At 54.7% G+C, this 16,292-nt stretch overlaps 2 protein-coding genes across 4 annotated transcripts in view; one reads left to right on the forward strand and one right to left on the reverse strand.

Moving 5' to 3' along the window:
* Window positions 1-5,595, reverse strand: part of PTPRA (protein tyrosine phosphatase receptor type A) — a 124,254-nt gene extending 118,659 nt beyond the window's left edge. The window contains exon 1 of the mRNA XM_084204173.1: window positions 5,367-5,595. The gene's annotated coding sequence lies outside the window, so the exon portion shown is untranslated. The remainder of the gene's footprint in view (window positions 1-5,366) is intronic.
* Window positions 5,596-7,517: 1,922 nt separating this feature from the next.
* MAVS (mitochondrial antiviral signaling protein) lies at window positions 7,518-14,763 on the forward strand. 3 transcript variants are annotated; one of them, XM_084203954.1, is made up of 7 exons: window positions 7,518-7,570; window positions 8,209-8,338; window positions 8,469-8,649; window positions 8,995-9,212; window positions 9,587-10,160; window positions 11,180-11,334; window positions 11,759-14,763. In XM_084203954.1, exons 2-7 carry the CDS (start codon window positions 8,222-8,224, stop codon window positions 12,398-12,400), a joined length of 1,887 nt encoding a protein of 628 aa, XP_084060080.1. In that variant the 5' UTR covers window positions 7,518-7,570; window positions 8,209-8,221; the 3' UTR covers window positions 12,401-14,763. The 3 variants fall into 3 exon arrangements, with proteins under 3 accessions (XP_084060080.1, XP_084060082.1, XP_084060081.1); XM_084203956.1 differs by having other exon boundaries at window positions 9,587-10,049; XM_084203955.1 differs by lacking the exon at window positions 7,518-7,570 and adding an exon at window positions 7,626-8,071.
* Window positions 14,764-16,292: the final 1,529 nt, after the last annotated feature.

The following is a 16,292-nucleotide window of genomic DNA, read 5'->3' on the forward strand; positions in this document are numbered from 1 at the left end:
ATTATTCCATGCAAAATGGAGTTGCTTCAACAGGAAGGAATTAGGACAACAAATTATTCTGGAATAAAGAGTCGCTGCTGCCTAAGCAAGTGATCTGTTTGTTTGCACAGAGAATAAAAGGAGCTTCCTCAAGGCCAGGTTGGACAGGGCTTGGAGCAACCTGGGCTGGTGAGAAGGGTCCTTGCCCATGGCAGGGGGTTGGAAAGAGATGAGCTTTAAGGTCTCCTCCAACCCAAACTATTCCCTGATTCTCTAATTCTGCTACAGGTCTTTTGAGGAAAAAAAAGCAGTCCAAATTTTAAAAAGATTTCTAACCTCCACACCTGTTACTCATTCTCCCACAGGTCTAATTCTTCCACAGATCTTTTGGGGGGAAAAAAAAGTAGCTCCAATTTTAAAAAGATTTCCAGCCTCCATGCCTGTTACAGTAGACACCAGGATGTTCTGCATGACCAATATGCCAAAACCCAACCCACACTCAGGTGTTTTGACTGCCACCATCAAAACTGCAGCTGCCATAAACACAGAGCTACCACATCAGCAACCACAGCACGGTGGGTATGAAAGCTGTGGCTGATGCTTCCAGCCAGGAGAGCCCTGATTTGGGCCAGGGAGGGAGGGAGGTGCACACACCCTCCTGCAGCCCAAAGGAGACACAGCCCTCAAACCTGCAGGACATGTGGCTGTGGAGATGCATTATTGGCATAGAACTGTGGGATCACAGCATGGTTTGGGTTGGGAGGGACCCTGAAACTCATCTCATTGCAACCCCCAGCCATGGTAATGGGTACCTTCCACCATCCCAGCCTGAAGATGGAGCAGCCACAGCTCCTCTGGACAACCCGTGCCAGGACCTCACCACCCTCACAGGCAAAAATTTCTCTCTGATATCCTGTCTAACCCACCCTCTGGCAGTGGAAAGCCACTCCCTGTGTCCTGTCCCTCCATCCCTTGTCCCAAGTCCCTTTCCTAGAGCCCCTTTAGGCCCTGGAATGGGCTCTGAGCTCTCCCTGGAGCCTTCTCCAGGTGAGCATCCCCAGCTCTCTCAGCCTGGCTCCAGAGCAGAGGGGCTCCAGCCCTTGGAGCATCTTTATTGCTTCTTCTGGAGTCACTTTAAGTCCTTGTTGTGCTGAGGACCCCAGCCTTGGACACAGCACTCCCCACCATCACCTCCTCCCTGCACAAACACAGCAACCCCTTCCCAGAGGGGCAGCCCCCACCTTGCTGTACTACAAAACAGCTCAAGCTGCAGAAAAAACCCACGTAAGGCCACATGGAGCAGCTGTGGAAGCAGCACCCCTCCCATGGGGAGTTCTAGGACCATGGTGGGAGCCTGGAGATGACATGAAAAACCTCCTAAAGGGGTTAGACAAACAAAAGAATGAATGAGCTGCCTCTGCACTTGTGTCTGGGCAGATGAATGTGACAGTGACAATGTCCATGGATCCCACAACATGTTTCCCACACACAGAAGTTTCAAGTGCTGACAGGTACCACTGCTGACAGTCCAGCCACGTGAGCTGCATCAGAGAAAAAAGGTTTCCAGAGTATTTGGGAGTTTAATGAGCAGCAAACACTCGTGATGAAAGCCACTCTACCCACTTACAAAAACTGGAGACATCAGGAAGAACAGGATTGCACCAGCCTCTAGCGATATCCAGGACCAGCTGCTCCAGAGGAAGATGCAAGAAATCATTCTGGACAGCTCAGGAATCACTTGCTTATCACTAAATCTCTTCCTAAGCCCTTCAGATAGTGATTAAGCACAATGGTTCATACCCTATATATTAAATATTAATCCTCCCTAATGGGACTGCTGATGTTCTGGTTATCCAGTTTGGATAACCACACACCCCGCTCCTTTTCCACCCCAAACCACATAAACATGACACACAAAACCCAGCAGTGTTCTGTGATCCAGCCAGAGCCTCCTTGGGCTCTGAGCCTTGAAGGAAACCAGCTGGATGCCACTGAAATCAGGGGGGAAAGAGTTAAAGAGCAGGAGATGAATCAGCCACTGCTCTGAAGGCGGACATTTCCTACCTCTCTGCTCAAGTGTCTCTTCCTGTCCACAGGCTTTGGGGATGCTTATGGACCTGGTTGCCTCCAAATGACTTCCACAGTGAGAGGAAAGCCCAGGGATTTGTTTTATTTCCAGAGGAAAATGAGATTTGTGAATGAGCCCAGAGAGCAGCTGCCAGGGATGACCAACCTCCTGCTCGTGTCACACCAGGAGAGGAGGACCAGGCAGCAGCTGCTGCCACTCCTGACCCTATGGAAGCACTACAGGTGCCACTCCTGACCCTATGGAAGCACTACAGGTGCCACTCCTCACCCTATGGAAGCACTACAGGTGCCACTCCTCACCCTATGGAAGCACTACAGGTGCCACTCCTCACCCTATGGAAGCACCACAGGTGCCACTCCTGACCTATGGAAGCACTACAGGTGCCACTCCTCACCCTATGGAAGCACCACAGGTGCCACTCCTGACCTATGGAAGCACTACAGGTGCCACTCCTCACCCTATGGAAGCACCACAGGTGCCAGTCCTGACCCTATGGAAGCACTACAGGTGCCACTCCTCACCCTATGGAAGCACTACAGGTGCCACTCCTGACCCTATGGAAGCACTACAGGTGCTCTGTCCCAGAAAACATCCCCCCCCCACGCTCCCCAGTGTTCTGAGGCATCACAGACCACAGCAGTGATCAGCCAAGCACAGCAGAGGTCACACAGCCTCTGGATTGGAAACACAGAGGGTTGGAGCAGAATAGATGCAGGCTGGCAGCAGGAGGAGACAGGGAGAGGGGGAATTCAAGCCATTCATCCATGAGGATGTTGATGTTGGATATGGACCAGTATCACAGAGCAGCACAGAGGTGCAGTTATTTGTGAGGGATGTTTCAGGAAGGCAGGGCTGTGTCTCCTTAGTCTGGGAACAACACAGCAGTACCAGTGCCCTGGAAATGGGAAATATCTATTCCAGCACCTCCCAGGATCCCCCACTGCTTTCACAGAAACCCAGAGTCATTTAGGCTGGAACAGACCTCCAAGACCATCACAAGTCCAACCTGTGACCAATCCCCACCTTGTCACCAGAGCAGAACACCGAGAGTCACATTCAGTTGTTCCTTGGACACCTCCAGGGATGATGACTGCACCACCTTCAGCCAGCCATAACCAACCAGTTGCTTTAGCCAACTGTTTGAATAAAGATCAGGCAAAAACCCGGGAGCTTCCCCCAGGAACTCCCCCAGGAAGCTCTCCAACAGGGATGGAAAGAAACATGTGGAGTGGGAAGGTGGCACTTTCTGCCCAGCACAAACACTGAGTCTCTGTCTCCCCAGCACCCCCAGGACCTAGGGAATTTGGAGTCCCTGTCCCCCAAAAAGCCTCCTGGCTCTTCACCTGGCCACAGCAGAAGCCATCAGGGAGGTGGCAGCACCATGACCATCCCTGTGATGCCATTCCTCCTCCCAGAGCCCCACATCAAGCCTGTTTCCCAATCTCTCTGGGAATAACAGCACGAGTTTGCATCTGATGCTTGACAGAGACAAATCCTCCCTGCAAACCTGGCTGCAGCCCCCCCCCAGCACATCCTTCCCCTCCCTGCCACCGGCTGCTGCAACAGGAATTAAAATAAAGATGAAAAAACTCCAGTTGGGGCCGCAGTTTTATTTCCTGTCGTTTCTAGAACTCCTTGTACAGGAGGAAAAAATCCTTAAATATTTCCAAGCATCCTGCATGCTTGCAGCAAGCTCTCCCCAGCCACGGGCAGGCAGAGAAGGGATGACTAATTTTTTTTTTAGCATAAGACGCTGGGAGAGCGTCCTGTGAAGGAGCTCAGTAAATTCCTGAGGCTCCCGGCAAGGACTCCACCGCTCCTTGCGAAACTTCCCAGCTGGAATTGAAAAGGCAGAAAACATCGTTTTCTCTCCCTCGACAAACAGAGCTTGGGATTCCTTTCACGACAGTATTTGGATTTTTAATGTCAGTCCATATTTAGCAGGAGGGAAAAAAAGCCTCCCTTCCTTCCTGTCACATTTTCCACCCTCGATGACATCCAAGATCAGAAACAAGCAAGCGCTGGCCGAGGAGGGAGGATGCAGCTCCCCGAGCGTGGGAGAGCTTGGAGAGGGGCAGCAGGGACATTCCCATTTGGGATTCCCGTTTGAGGGGACACACCCTTGGAGGAGTGGAAACAGCCAGTGAGAAGGGGACAGAGCCCTGAAGGAAGGGACAGAGCCCTGGAGGAAGGGACAGAGCCCTGGAGGAAGGGACAGAGCCCTCGGACCCCACAGCAAGGAGGGCGTCCCTTCCAACACTCCAGCCTGGAGCATCTCCCAGAGAGATGGCCCAGGGAGCAGCCAGGCCACGAGCCACCAAGCTGGAATATTGGTCCCCAAAGAATCTTTGGCCACCTGGATCTGCCAAGGGGGGTGTGGTCTGAGCATGGGTCAGGAGGGTTCCTCACTGAGCCTGATGGAGGTGTGTGCAGGGAGCCCGGCCATCCCGCAGCAGGGCGGTGGTGGGTGGTGGCAGGAGGTCGTGGCCATGGTGGCCCTGCCCTGCAGATGTTTTTTGGGTCCTGGAGGGGTGTCCTCAGCTCGGACCCCTGTGTCCAACCCTGTAGGTTGCTGCAGAACCACAGGTGGAAATTCACAGAATCATGGAATGGTTTGGGGTGGAAGGGACCTTAAAGCTCATCTTGTTCCATCTCCTGCCGTGGGCAGGGACACCTTCCCCTAGCCCAGGGTGCTCAGAGCCCCATCCAAACTGGCATTAAACACTTCCAGGGATCCAGGGGCAGCCACAGCTTCTCTGAGCAACCTGTGCCAGGGCCTCCCCACTCACCCAGGGAAGAATTCCTTCCTAACATCTAATCTAACTGTACTCTCTTCCAGTGTGAGGCTGTTCCCCCTTATCCTGTCACTCCAGACCCTTGTAAAAAGTCTCTCTCCGTTTTTCTCTGCGGATTCCCTTCAAGTACTGAGAGACCCCCATTAGGTCTCCCCGGATCCCTCTCTCCTCCAGACTGGACAATCCCAATTTTCCCAATCTTTCCTCGCAGGAGAGCTGCTGCATCCCTCCGATCAACTCAACGGCCTCCTCTGGACTCGCTCCAAGGGAGCAAATCCAAGAGCCCCAGCCCGCGATCACTTTTAGAAATCCCCATTCTCACTAACAAACACACCTACAAATATGCAAACACCAAACCCCAAGTTCAGCGCCGACGGGGTGGGGGTGCCCCAACTCCACGGACACGCCTGGGTCGCGCCCCCCGCCCCTTCCATCACCCCCACGCCACCGCCACAACCCCGTGCCCACCCCCGGGGCTCACCTGCGACCCCCGCCCCGCTCACCTGCGGCCGCTGCTCCCTCACCGGCTCCCGCCCAAACGGCTCCGCTGCGAGGCCGCCTCGGCCGCCCGTAACCATGGACGGCGCAGCGGGGGAGGGCGCGGGGAGGGGGGGGTCGGGGGAAAAGGGGAGGGGGATATGAGGGAAGGGGAAGGGGTGCGGGAAGCCCCCGCCGCCCCTCGGGGCTCTCCCGGCGCTCAGCGGCGCCGCCGCCGCCGCCCGCCCGCTGCCGCCGCCATCGTGCGGCTCCGGGCCGGGGGCGTGGCCGGGGCGTGGCCATGGGCGTGGCCAGGCGGACTCCCGCCGCGTGGCGGTGCTGCCCCCTGGTGGCGCGGAGGCGACACTGCGCCCCCTCCGCCCCCCGGTCCCGCTTCCCGAAATTCCGGAGTAGGAAAAATTAATTAATAAATAAATTAATTAACTATTCATTAGGAAATTAATTTCAAACAAAATGGTTTGGTGGGATACTACAGGAATGCCGGAGAGGGGCTTTTAGTAAGGAGGCGCGGAGACAGGACAATGAGTAATGCATACAAGTTGAAAGAGGGGGAATTTATATTGGATATTAGGAGGAAATTTTTTGCTGTGACCATGGTGAGAACAGAACAGGTTGCCCAGAGAAGTTGGGGATGCCCAAACGCTGGAAGTTTTCAAAGCCAGGTGGGTAAGGCCTTGAGCAACCTGGTCTGATGGGAGTTGCCCCTGCCTGTGGCAGGGTGGGTTGGGTTGATCTTTAAAGTCCCTTCCAAACCTTTAACATTCTGTGATTCTATGACTCTGTGATTTATGTTCATGATTGTACGATTCTGTGATTCTGTGAACAGAAATGACTGGGTGCAACTGAGTGGCTTTTTGATTTTTTTCATGAGATAAGTTTGATCATCAAAAAGATCTCTTCTTAATTAGAAACAACCCAGACACATGATCCTTTTTTGTAATTTAGAATGAGAAAAGCTGGCTTCAATTAATTATAACCACAGAATGGTTATAATGGACCTTAAAGACCATCTCATTCCACCCCCTGCCATGGGCAGGGATAACTTTCCGCCATCCCAGGTTGCTCCAAGCCCCTGTGGCCTCAGACACTTCCAGGGATGAGGCTTTTCTGGACAAACTGTGCCAATGCTCACATGAAAGACCGTGTTCCTCATATCCAGGTGGAGCTTCCATCAGTTTCTGCCCTTTGCCTCGTGTCCCATTGCTGGGAACGATGGAAGAGAGCCTGGTCCATCCTCTGGGCATGCCACCTTTAGATGTTTACACACATTAATGAGGTCTCCTCTCAGATGTCAGTTCTTGAGACCGAACAGGTCCAGCTCCCAGAATCACAGAATACTGAGGTTCAAAGGGATGTCTGGAGATCATCCACTCCAACCCACTGCCAAGGCAGTGTCACCTGGAGCAGGTGACACAGGAATGTGTCCAGGTGGGTTTGGAATGTCTCCAGAGAGGGAGACTCCAGGGCCTCCCTGGGCAGCTGTTCCAGTGCTCTGCCACCCTCAACAGAAAGAAATTCTTCCTTGTGTCGAGGTACAACTTCTTTTGTTTTAGTTTGTGGCCTTTAGTCCCTGTCTTGTCACTGGGCACTGCTGGAAAGAGTCTGGCACCATCCTGTGACCCCCTGCTTGGAGATATTTTTATGGATTGATGAGATTGCCTCTCAGTCTTCTCTTCTCCAGACTGAAGAGGCCCTGCTCCCGCAGAGTCTCCTCGCAGGAGGGATGCTCCTGTCCCTCTGCACCCTCCGGATGCGCTCCAGCATCTCCCCGTCCCTGCTCCAGGATCTCCCTGTCCCCGCTCCAGGATTTCCCTGTCCCCGCTCCAGGATCTCCCCGTCCCGCTCCAGGTTCTCCCTGCCCCGCTCCAGGATCTCCCTGTCCCACTCCAGGATCTCCCTGTCCCCGCTCCCGGTTCTCCCTGTCCCGCTGCCGGTTCTCCCTCTCCCGCTCCAGGATCTCCCTGTCCCCACTCCAGGATCTCCCTGTCCCACTCCAGGATCTCCCTGTCCCCATTCCAGGATCTCCTTGTCCCCGCTCCCGGTTCTCCCGGTCCCCGCTGTCCCCAGGGACCCGGAACCGGACACACCCTCTGTCAATCACTACCTGTCAATCACCGTGACGGGCGTGCGCCACAGCCAATCGGCGGCGGACGCGACGCAAGGGGGCGGTGCCATAGCGGTGCCGGGCGCGCGGCGGCGGCGGGCGCAGGTGAGGGGCCCTCAGGGGCCGTGAGGGCAGCGGGGAGGGAACACCGGGGCCGCGCCGACCCCCGCGGCCGCCACGGCCCCGGGCGCCACCGCCGACCGCTCTGCTAAGCGGATCTGCGAGCGGAGAACCTCCCGGAGCTCCTGCGGGGGCTGAAGGTCGCGCTGAGGGCGGGGGGGCCCCCGCCGTGAGGGCGCGCAGGGCCACGTCGCGGCCTGCGGGCCGCTGTTCCCTGTGGGAAGGAGCCCTGTGTTTTCCCCTTTGGTTTTTCCATTTCTTATGCGGGATTCCCGCCGTGGCCCCTGGCGCTTGTCTTGGCCGTGCCGCCTGTTTTTCCCTGTGGGCTGTCGTGACCCTGCCGCCAGGCCGGCCCCCAACCCTCCGGCGGAATCCAAACATGCAAACAAGCAGAGTGCGAATAAACGCGGCGTGGGCCATGGTAGAGAGACGCGAGGTTTATGGAAGTGAAGCTGAGCGTTGAACTTAAGCCCAAACGAATTCTCTGTGCGTGTTTTCCGACAGGATTTCCCCTGTCTCATGGCCGTGTCTGTGCCGGGGCACGGGTGCCTGCCCGAGCTTCTGGAGACAGCCTGAGGCTCACCAGCCACCTCTGCTCACCCGAAGTCTCTGTCCCTCTGCAGGTGCTGAGCCAGGATGGGTTTGGCTGAGGACAAAGTGTACACCCATATTACGAGAAACCTCAAGAAGTTCGGGACTATCCGAGTGGCGTCGCTGGCCGATTCCCTGACCTGCCTGGTTGATTCTGACAGAGTAATTTCCTATTTTCCTGAGAGTTGGATTGCACTAAATAGAGCTCTGCCAGGCTCCTTCCCCAGTGGCAACAGAGCTGTCTTACCTCTAAGCCATACCCTCTCTTAGATACCCTGTGTGTTTTTCCTAGGATGAACTCCTCGCCCGGGAGGAGACACGGGGCAACCAGGCAGCTGTCTTCAGGTTCTATCAGCACCTGAGGTGCCGGAAGGGCTGGGTGCAGGATCTCATCCAGGCACTGCACCAGAACAACGCAGGGCACTTGGCTGATGAGCTGCAGGAAGTCTATGATACCTGGCAGCCTCGACCTCGTATGTAGCCTCATCCTTCCTGGGTGTGTCCTGTGGGGTGCTGGAGATGGGGGCATGAAATTGTTTCTGTGCCTGCCCTGGATTCCCGGGGTGTTGGAGGTTTCTGTAACTGCCCCCAGGATGTCCTTCACTGTGGTGACATGTCTGAGGATGATGGGGCCATGTTTGAAGGTGCTTGGGTGGGTGGTGGGCTTACTTGAGGGAAGATGGAAAGATGAACGAAGGGGCTGCTGTGGACTTGGCTGGTGTGGGGAGAGGGCAGCGATACACACAGGGCTGCCTCAGCCCCACATTTATCCTCTGCCTCCTCAGCTTTTCCCACAATGATCCACTTGTCTCTTCCAGGTTCCTCAGCTCCTGCTGCTGCCCCCTCCCTTCCCAGCGATGCCCATCCCAGTGCCTCCACCATCAGTGTCCAGACACCATCCCGGGGGCCAAATCCTGCCCCGCTGGCTGGGCAGCCACACCGAGACCTGGCCACTGGTGACCATCCACCTGTCCTGCCCAGTGCTGCCACCACCATGAGCACGGACCTGGAGGCCAGACTCCCTGTGCAGGAATCGGTGAGCAGGGCACATGTTGGATGGGGACACAAAGATCCCTTTTGGACCTTTTGATTGGGTTTGGGGAGCCAGTGGTGGGGCCAGGGACAGCCAAAGCAGCCACTTGCTGCTGATCTCTGCTGCATCTGGTAACTTACCGCTTATATATGGCCCTGTATCTGCTCCCTCTCCCGTCTCCCTCCATGGTGCGAGGGCAGGGTCTGCTTTTCCAGTCCAGTTCTCTCCACAACCTCTGACCCTTGGGTGGTCCCAAAGAGAGACCCCAGACTTCCTTCATAATCAGCCTCATGGGGGTCACTGAGCAGGGTTTGGGACACCCCCGTGGTCCCAAACCCCCTCATCCCTGTGATTTAACACAACTCATTTCCTTTCAGCTCCCCAAAAAACTCCCGGAGCAAGAGAATCCCTGGCCAGTTCCACCTGGGAGCAAAGTCCATGGCGGAGCAAGCGGTGGGCACAGCGGAGAGGGGAATCTCTCACACCCCACCGGGGCCGTGCCGGTGACAGCAGGGACACCAGGGGTGGCCGTGCCACCAGCCGTGTCCACAGAGCAGGGCCGGGACTGGCTGAGCCGCCGGCCGGTGTGCGTGGACAACGGGTTTTTTGGGAATGCCAACCACCTGCACCGCGGCACGCCCGGCCTGGCCCTGGGCAGGGCTGTTCCATCGAGGGATGCAGGTGCCACTCACAGCCCTGGGCAGCCCAGGAATGAGCCCGAAGAGAGCTCAGATATCTCCACGGAGCCACCGCCAAGGCTGGAGGGGGCCACTCGTGATGTGGGGCAGCAGCCCCCAAAGTCAGTGCCAAAAAAGCAGCCTGCGCCAAGCTCTGGGCACGGTGAGCCCACGGGCAGCTTCGTGGATGTGCGCAGCCCCCTCCTCATACAGGAGCAGTTTGATGTGGAGAGGAAGCGTGTCGGGATGCTGCCAGAGCACCCGGGGAGTGCAGGTGGGTTTCCCTTCTGGCAGAACCAAGCAGCCACTAGGGAGCAGGAGGTGCTGCTGAGAGTCCCTCACTGCAAGAAAGAAACTGGGATGCTGGAGTGTGTCCAGAGATGGGAATGGAGCTGGGAGGGCTCTAGAGCATAAGTCTGACGAGGAGCAGCTCAGGAAGCTGGGCAAGATCAGTCTGGAAAAAAGGAAGTTTGGGAGAGACTTTTTTACTCTCTTCAACTCCCTGACAGGTGGGTGGAGCAAGGTGGGGATTGGGCTCTGCTCCCAGGTAACAAGCAATAGGATGAGAGGAAAATTGTGTCATGGGAGGTTTAGGTTAGATAGTAGGGGGAAATTTCTTTTTGGAAGATGTTGTCAAGCACTGGAAAAAGCTGTCCAGGCCAGTGGTAGTCCCCATCCCTGCAGGGATTTAGAAGCCGTTTGGATGTGGCATTTGGGGACATGGGTCAGTGGTGGCCTTGGCAGTGCGGGGGGAATAGAATAGAATAATTTTGTTAGGAAGGAACCCACAATGGTCATCTCATTCATCTGCATTTTAATTTTGTCAGTGGAGCAGCTTTGGGGTGTGAAAGTTCTCCCCGTGGTTTGCAGAGATCTTTGTATGCATATGGGGGAATTTTAGCATCTCCTACATCTCTCACCTTTGGGCATCATAGAATCAGGATAAAGCCCTGTCTGCCACACCAGGGTCTTGGGGTGGGAAAAAGAACACCCAGCCCTTTCCCCTCTGCCATGTGGGGTCAGCACCTCCTGGCTGGGAGGACGTGGAGTTTCAGGAGCCTTAAAAGCCTGTGTTTCCCTTGGTGCTCCCCAGCCCTGCAGCCCACCCTGCATGAGTTACCTGCAGCTGCAGGGAAAGCTTGGGTGCTAGAGCAGAGCCAGGGCACTGGGTCCTTCTCCCTGTGCCACCCCCTCAGCCTGGGGACTGTTCTATCACAGCTTCCTTGAGGAAGAGCAAATCTCACCTTTTAGCCCCCCTGGTTTAGGCCCCATGCTTTATTTTCTCCCTGACAGGTGCTTCAATGGAAACAGCTACCCTGGGTGCTACCCCTGTGCCCAGAGACACTTTCCCATCCCGTGACAGCTCTGTGAAGTCTCTTACGCAAGAGAAGAAGCTGCCCGTTGGGAATACAGCCAGCAGCACCCCCTCTGTGACAGTGAAGGAGAAAGTAGGTGACCTTTCCTCTTGCCACTTGCATTTCACTCGTGTCCTTGTGCACTCCCCGTGGTTAGGAGACTTTCTGTTGCAGTGTCACAATGTGAGCTGGTGATGAGTTTATTCAGGGATTTTTTACCCCCACTGTGGTGTTCACATTATCCACATGCTGTATGGTGGAGCATGAGAGAAGGGAGCCAAACTCTCTTGGGCTTTGACTCCTTACCTTGCCAGTCAGTCTCCTGGCTTCCAGGTGCTGTTTTCCACTGCTCTCCTCTGCCTGTCTCCCTCCTTCACCTCCCTGTTACCTGTGACCAAACCTTGTTGATGCAGCTGTGGGGACTGTGTTGAACTGGGTTTGTGTGGGATCTGTGTGCCCAAGACCAGGCCATTGTGTGCTTCCCTTGACACCCAGCCCCTCTCCTTGTCTCCTAAAGGTGCTCCCGGCCTCGGCAAGTCCTGTCTCGGGCACAGCTGTGGTAGGCGGCTCCGAAGGCGTGGCTGGGAGATTGGCTTCCCGGGTGAGCTCTGCCACGAGCATCTGGGCGCCTCACAGTGATGAGGAGAGGGAAGAGGAGCTCAGCAAGCCAGGTGCCCTCGTGTCCACACCTCAGGGCAGCCCAGAGGTGGCCAGCAGATCCCCAAGCTCTCCAGAGCACAGCAACCCCCGTTCCACTGCCTCCAGCAGCCTTGGCCTCAGCAGCGACCCAATCCTGGTGAGCAGGGATAGCCTGAGCTCAGGAGCAGCATTGCCCAGAGTCTCCTCGGTTCCTGCAGGCCCCAGAGAAAAGGAGGCATCTGGAGCAAGCAGAGACTCCTGTCCTGCTCCAAGCTGGGACAGCAGCTCCCTGGGCACCCATGAGCTCCGTGTGGATCATCAGCCCAGCGTCCAGCTTGGAGCCGGCAGTGATGGAGTTACTCCCCTTGGAAGCTCCGTGAATTCCAGCTCTGGCAGTGCCACCAGCTCACCTCAGGCCCCAAAGGGGGACAGCAATGGCCTGTCCCTGCTGTACATCCTTCCAGCCGTCGGTGTCATTTCTGCCGTGGCGTTCGCCGTGTACACCCGGCTGCGGAAATAGCGGATGGGACACCACGACCGTGACACACCAGGGGGATTCCTCTGGCAACAGGATTTTGGCCAACGCATTTGAAGCCTGAAGAGTAGCAAAGGGCAGTAGGGGCATTGTTAAATCTTTTGCTGGAAGGTTCTGCTGGAAGAGGCCTTGGTACATGATGCTCTTGGGTTTGGGTCCATTCCCTCCCATTTCCCAAACATCTTGGCTGTAGCCTTCTCTTTTCCTCCACCCCTAGAGAAGCTCTCGCACCAAAACGTTCCATTGAGTCAAAAAGGAAAGCACTCATGGTGATTCTCCATGTCTTTCTTGTTTGGTCCTAGGAAGCCTTAGGGAAACATATACTGGTGATCCAGAGGGTGACCTCCAGGTCCCTTTGTGCAATGCAGCCAGGAGAGGTTGTGCAGATATCCTGTAATAGCAGAGCTGATTTGCTTGGCTCTGCTCATCTTGGCTTGAAAATGTGCCCGGGGGTGGGTGCAGGAGCCTCCACTGGATGTCTCATGTTCAGTTTGCCTTACTTGGTGTCTCTGGCTCTGCTGCTCCTTCTGGGATTGCTTCATGTAGTACTGACCCTGGGGATAAACATGAGGGTCAGGAAAGATCTGCATCTAATCAGCGTTATCAAGGATCAGCCTCATTTCACCCTCTCCAGGCAGAGAAAGGGGTTTCTGATTTAAGAGGAATGTTTCAGGCAATGCTAACTTCAAGCAGACTTGGTCCCACAAAAGGTTGTTGGGTGTCTTTGATTTTTAGGCTGGATTTTTCAAGCTTGGTTGGAAAGGTAGATGGGAGTTCTTGCCCTTCCTGATACGTTTTGCTATGGGGTAGGGGTATAGGAGCCTTCTGGCCAGGCTGGGACACAAACAGGATCAACTGCACACTGCAGGGAGGCCATACCAGAGTTTGAGATGCTCTGGGCTGTGGGGAGACTTTGTAGCACCTTCCAGTATCTAAAGGGCTTGGAACAGACAGGTCTTGGGGAAGGTGTCCCTGCCCATGGCAGAGGGCTGGGATGAGGTGCTCATTAATGTCCCTTGCAACCCCAAACCATTCTGTGATTCTAAAATACAGTGAAGCAGGGAAGAAGCAACAGCCTGGAGTAATTACATTGCTCCAAGTTGCTCCAAGCCCCATTCAGCTTGGCCTTGAACTCTTCCAGGGATGGGGCAGCCACAGCTGCTCTGGACAGCCTGTGTCAGTGCTTCACCACCCTCACAGGGAGGCATTTTTTCCCAGTATCCCATCCATCCCTGCCCTCTGACAGTGGGAAGCATTCCCCTTTGTGCTGTCACTCCAAGTCCTTGTCCAAAGTCCCTCTCCAGCTCTCTTGTAGCCCATTTAGATACTGGAAGCTGCTGGAAGGTCTCTTCCAAGTGTTCTCCAGGCTGAGCAGTCCCAACCCTCCCAGCCTGGCTCCAGAGCTGGGGACTCAGTCCCGTGGCCTCCTCTGACCTCTCTGCAGCAGCTCCACATCCTTCTTATGTTGGACACAGCACTGCAGCTGGGATCTCATCTGAGCAGAGGAGCAGAATCACTTCCCTCATCCCAGTAATTTATTCATCCTAAATTCCTGCCATCAGCACAACTTCCCAAAATCTGTTCTTCCTGCTGGCAGGGAGCTCAGCCCCCTGGGGCTTGGCTGCACAGTGCAGCCATCACACCCAGAGCTTGGCCTGTGGTGGGAAAGGTCACTCAGCCCTCAATGGCTGCTCCTCCCTCCCAACAGATTCCTTCTGCCCAAAAATCCAAGAAGTGCCTCCATGAAACTGAGGACAGCCAATAGGTGCAAGAGGAAGGTGTTGATGTGGTGTGTCAGGGCTGCTTTCCAGAAGAGCTCGAGGTGTTCATTCCTCGCTCAGTGCCTGGTGCTGAAGGAGGAAGGGACGGTCCTTTAAACACACTCAGCACCCTCTGCCAGGTGAGGGAATGTGGGGCTGCTCTTCCCATTAAAGATAAAATGGTTATCACTCCCTAATGGGAGGGACTTGCCTTCTCCACGCTTTCTGTGCGGATCCATGAGATCCCAAACCAGCTGCATCCATACCAAGGCCCTCTTCTCTGATGCTTTACTTGCCTCTGAAATTCTTCCCATGTTTTTCCATACATTTAAGCAACAGCTTGTATGCTTTGCCTTTTCATGTTGGATTTCTCTTGTGAAACAGCTGGTTTGTCACCACCTCAGACTGGGGAAAGCACATGTTCACATTGCTGCTGTGAAATGCCAGGATTTTCACAGTTGTTACGTAGCACTTTAAAGCCTCATTGGCAGGAGATGGTGCAGGAGGGCGCTGTGTTCCAGCACATCTTTTACTAACAGGCTAAAAAAAAGCCTTTTACTAACTGTAATAAATTGGTTTGATGCTTCACACTTGACTTGTTGTGATTTGTGGGACAAAGAGCAGGAGGTTGATGATGCTGTGGCTGGAGGCAATGCTCTGAAGGGCTCTGTTGGCAGTGACACTGAGAGGCTGAGGCCATCAGTGCCAGGGTTCAGGGACAGCTTGCAGACATCATTTCAGAGCAAGCACAGGACCTGGTCCAGAGGATGCCCACCATGGTAGGTCTTCTGTTGGTGGTAGGATGCCCAGGATGAAAACAGGGAAGGTGGTTCCCAAGGCAGCAAAGAGCTGAGCTGCAAAAGTCAGGATGCTGTCACCAAAGAGGAACTGGACTGGCACAGTTGAGATGGGCATGATACAGAGCATCACCATACCATTTCAGAAGGCTTTAAGCATTCACCCATACAGAGTAACAACGTGGCACTTCAGAAGGCTGCAAGCATCTGCCCTTGTTCTTTAGCCCAACCTTTTGTAGCCCTCATGTTCATGCATTGCACCTGTGTCCCTCTGTTCCCTGTGTGATTGCTCAGTACAGCTCAGCACTCCATGTCTCATTACTTCCCATGCTGGTCACCTGTTTTTCACAGCTGTAGCCCATTGGGGTGAGCCCCACTCCTAATTACCACACACTGTGTGCCTACACCAGACAAGTTTTGGGAAGAGAAATGCACCAAGAATCTGCCAAGTGTTGCAAACTTGAAGGGTGAAACAGAGCCACAAGGAGCAGTGGCTGGAAGAAAAGGGACTGGATGTAACCAGGTGGACACTGCACAGATGTGTGCTGAGCTTGGTACCCATCCAGGCCAGGATGCTGCTTTATTCATTACCCACGTTTTCTGCTTGAATTCTGTCCTGGACACCTTTTCCATGCTGGGCCACCTGGGTTCAGCTCTGGAGGTGCCGCTCCTCTCTTCTTGTGCCCTGAACCTGCAGAACAGAGGCACCAACATCCTTAAAGCACTGTTCACCCCCCTGTGTGCTGTTTGGGGACAAACAGGAAGCTTTTGGGAGGGAACAGCCCTTTCTGTGCCCTCTCCATGCTCTCAAGGCCTCTGCTGTGTCCCAAAGCTGAGACACCCCACAAGCTTCCCAGCTCCAGCTGTTACAGCCCAGGTGTGTCAAACACAGTCAGCAGGGGTTGGAAATACTCAAGAGCTTCAGGCAGCTCAGCCAGTTCCTTTTTTACCCAAATGAAAGCAGTGCTGCTCTGAATGAGATTATTTGTGTTCAGAAAGCTCATCCTTTATCTCCTGTCCCTGCCAACCCCATTTGTTCACTTCCTCTACTCACCCAACAGGATATTAAAATACACCAACTAAATTTGACTGATCCCTTTGTCCCATTTTCACTCTGGCAACCAGGATTCAGCAAATTTTCAGAGAAATTATCACACCTTAGTGAAATGTTGGTCACTGATCCTTCAGGTATCGAATTAATGCCTGAGGATTGTGGTGAGCTGGGATTACCTCAGGGCAGGTGAGGAGCACCCTGGGTCACCGGGCATAGTTCCACCCTTGCTGTGAGAGACAGCAATTAACATTCCACATGGGAATCTC

This window comes from Fringilla coelebs, assembly GCF_963513975.1.
Source record: "Fringilla coelebs genome assembly, chromosome: 4".
Taxonomy (NCBI): domain Eukaryota; kingdom Metazoa; phylum Chordata; class Aves; order Passeriformes; family Fringillidae; genus Fringilla; species Fringilla coelebs.

Coding starts and splice junctions, on each gene's coding strand:
- MAVS (XM_084203954.1), top strand. CDS start 8,222: ATGGGTTTGGCTGAGGACAAAGTGTACACCCATATTACGAGAAACCTC. Junction 8,339..8,468: donor GCCTGGTTGATTCTGACAGA/GTAATTTCCTAT, acceptor TGTTTTTCCTAG/GATGAACTCCTCGCCCGGGA. Junction 10,161..11,179: donor AGAGCACCCGGGGAGTGCAG/GTGGGTTTCCCT, acceptor TCTCCCTGACAG/GTGCTTCAATGGAAACAGCT.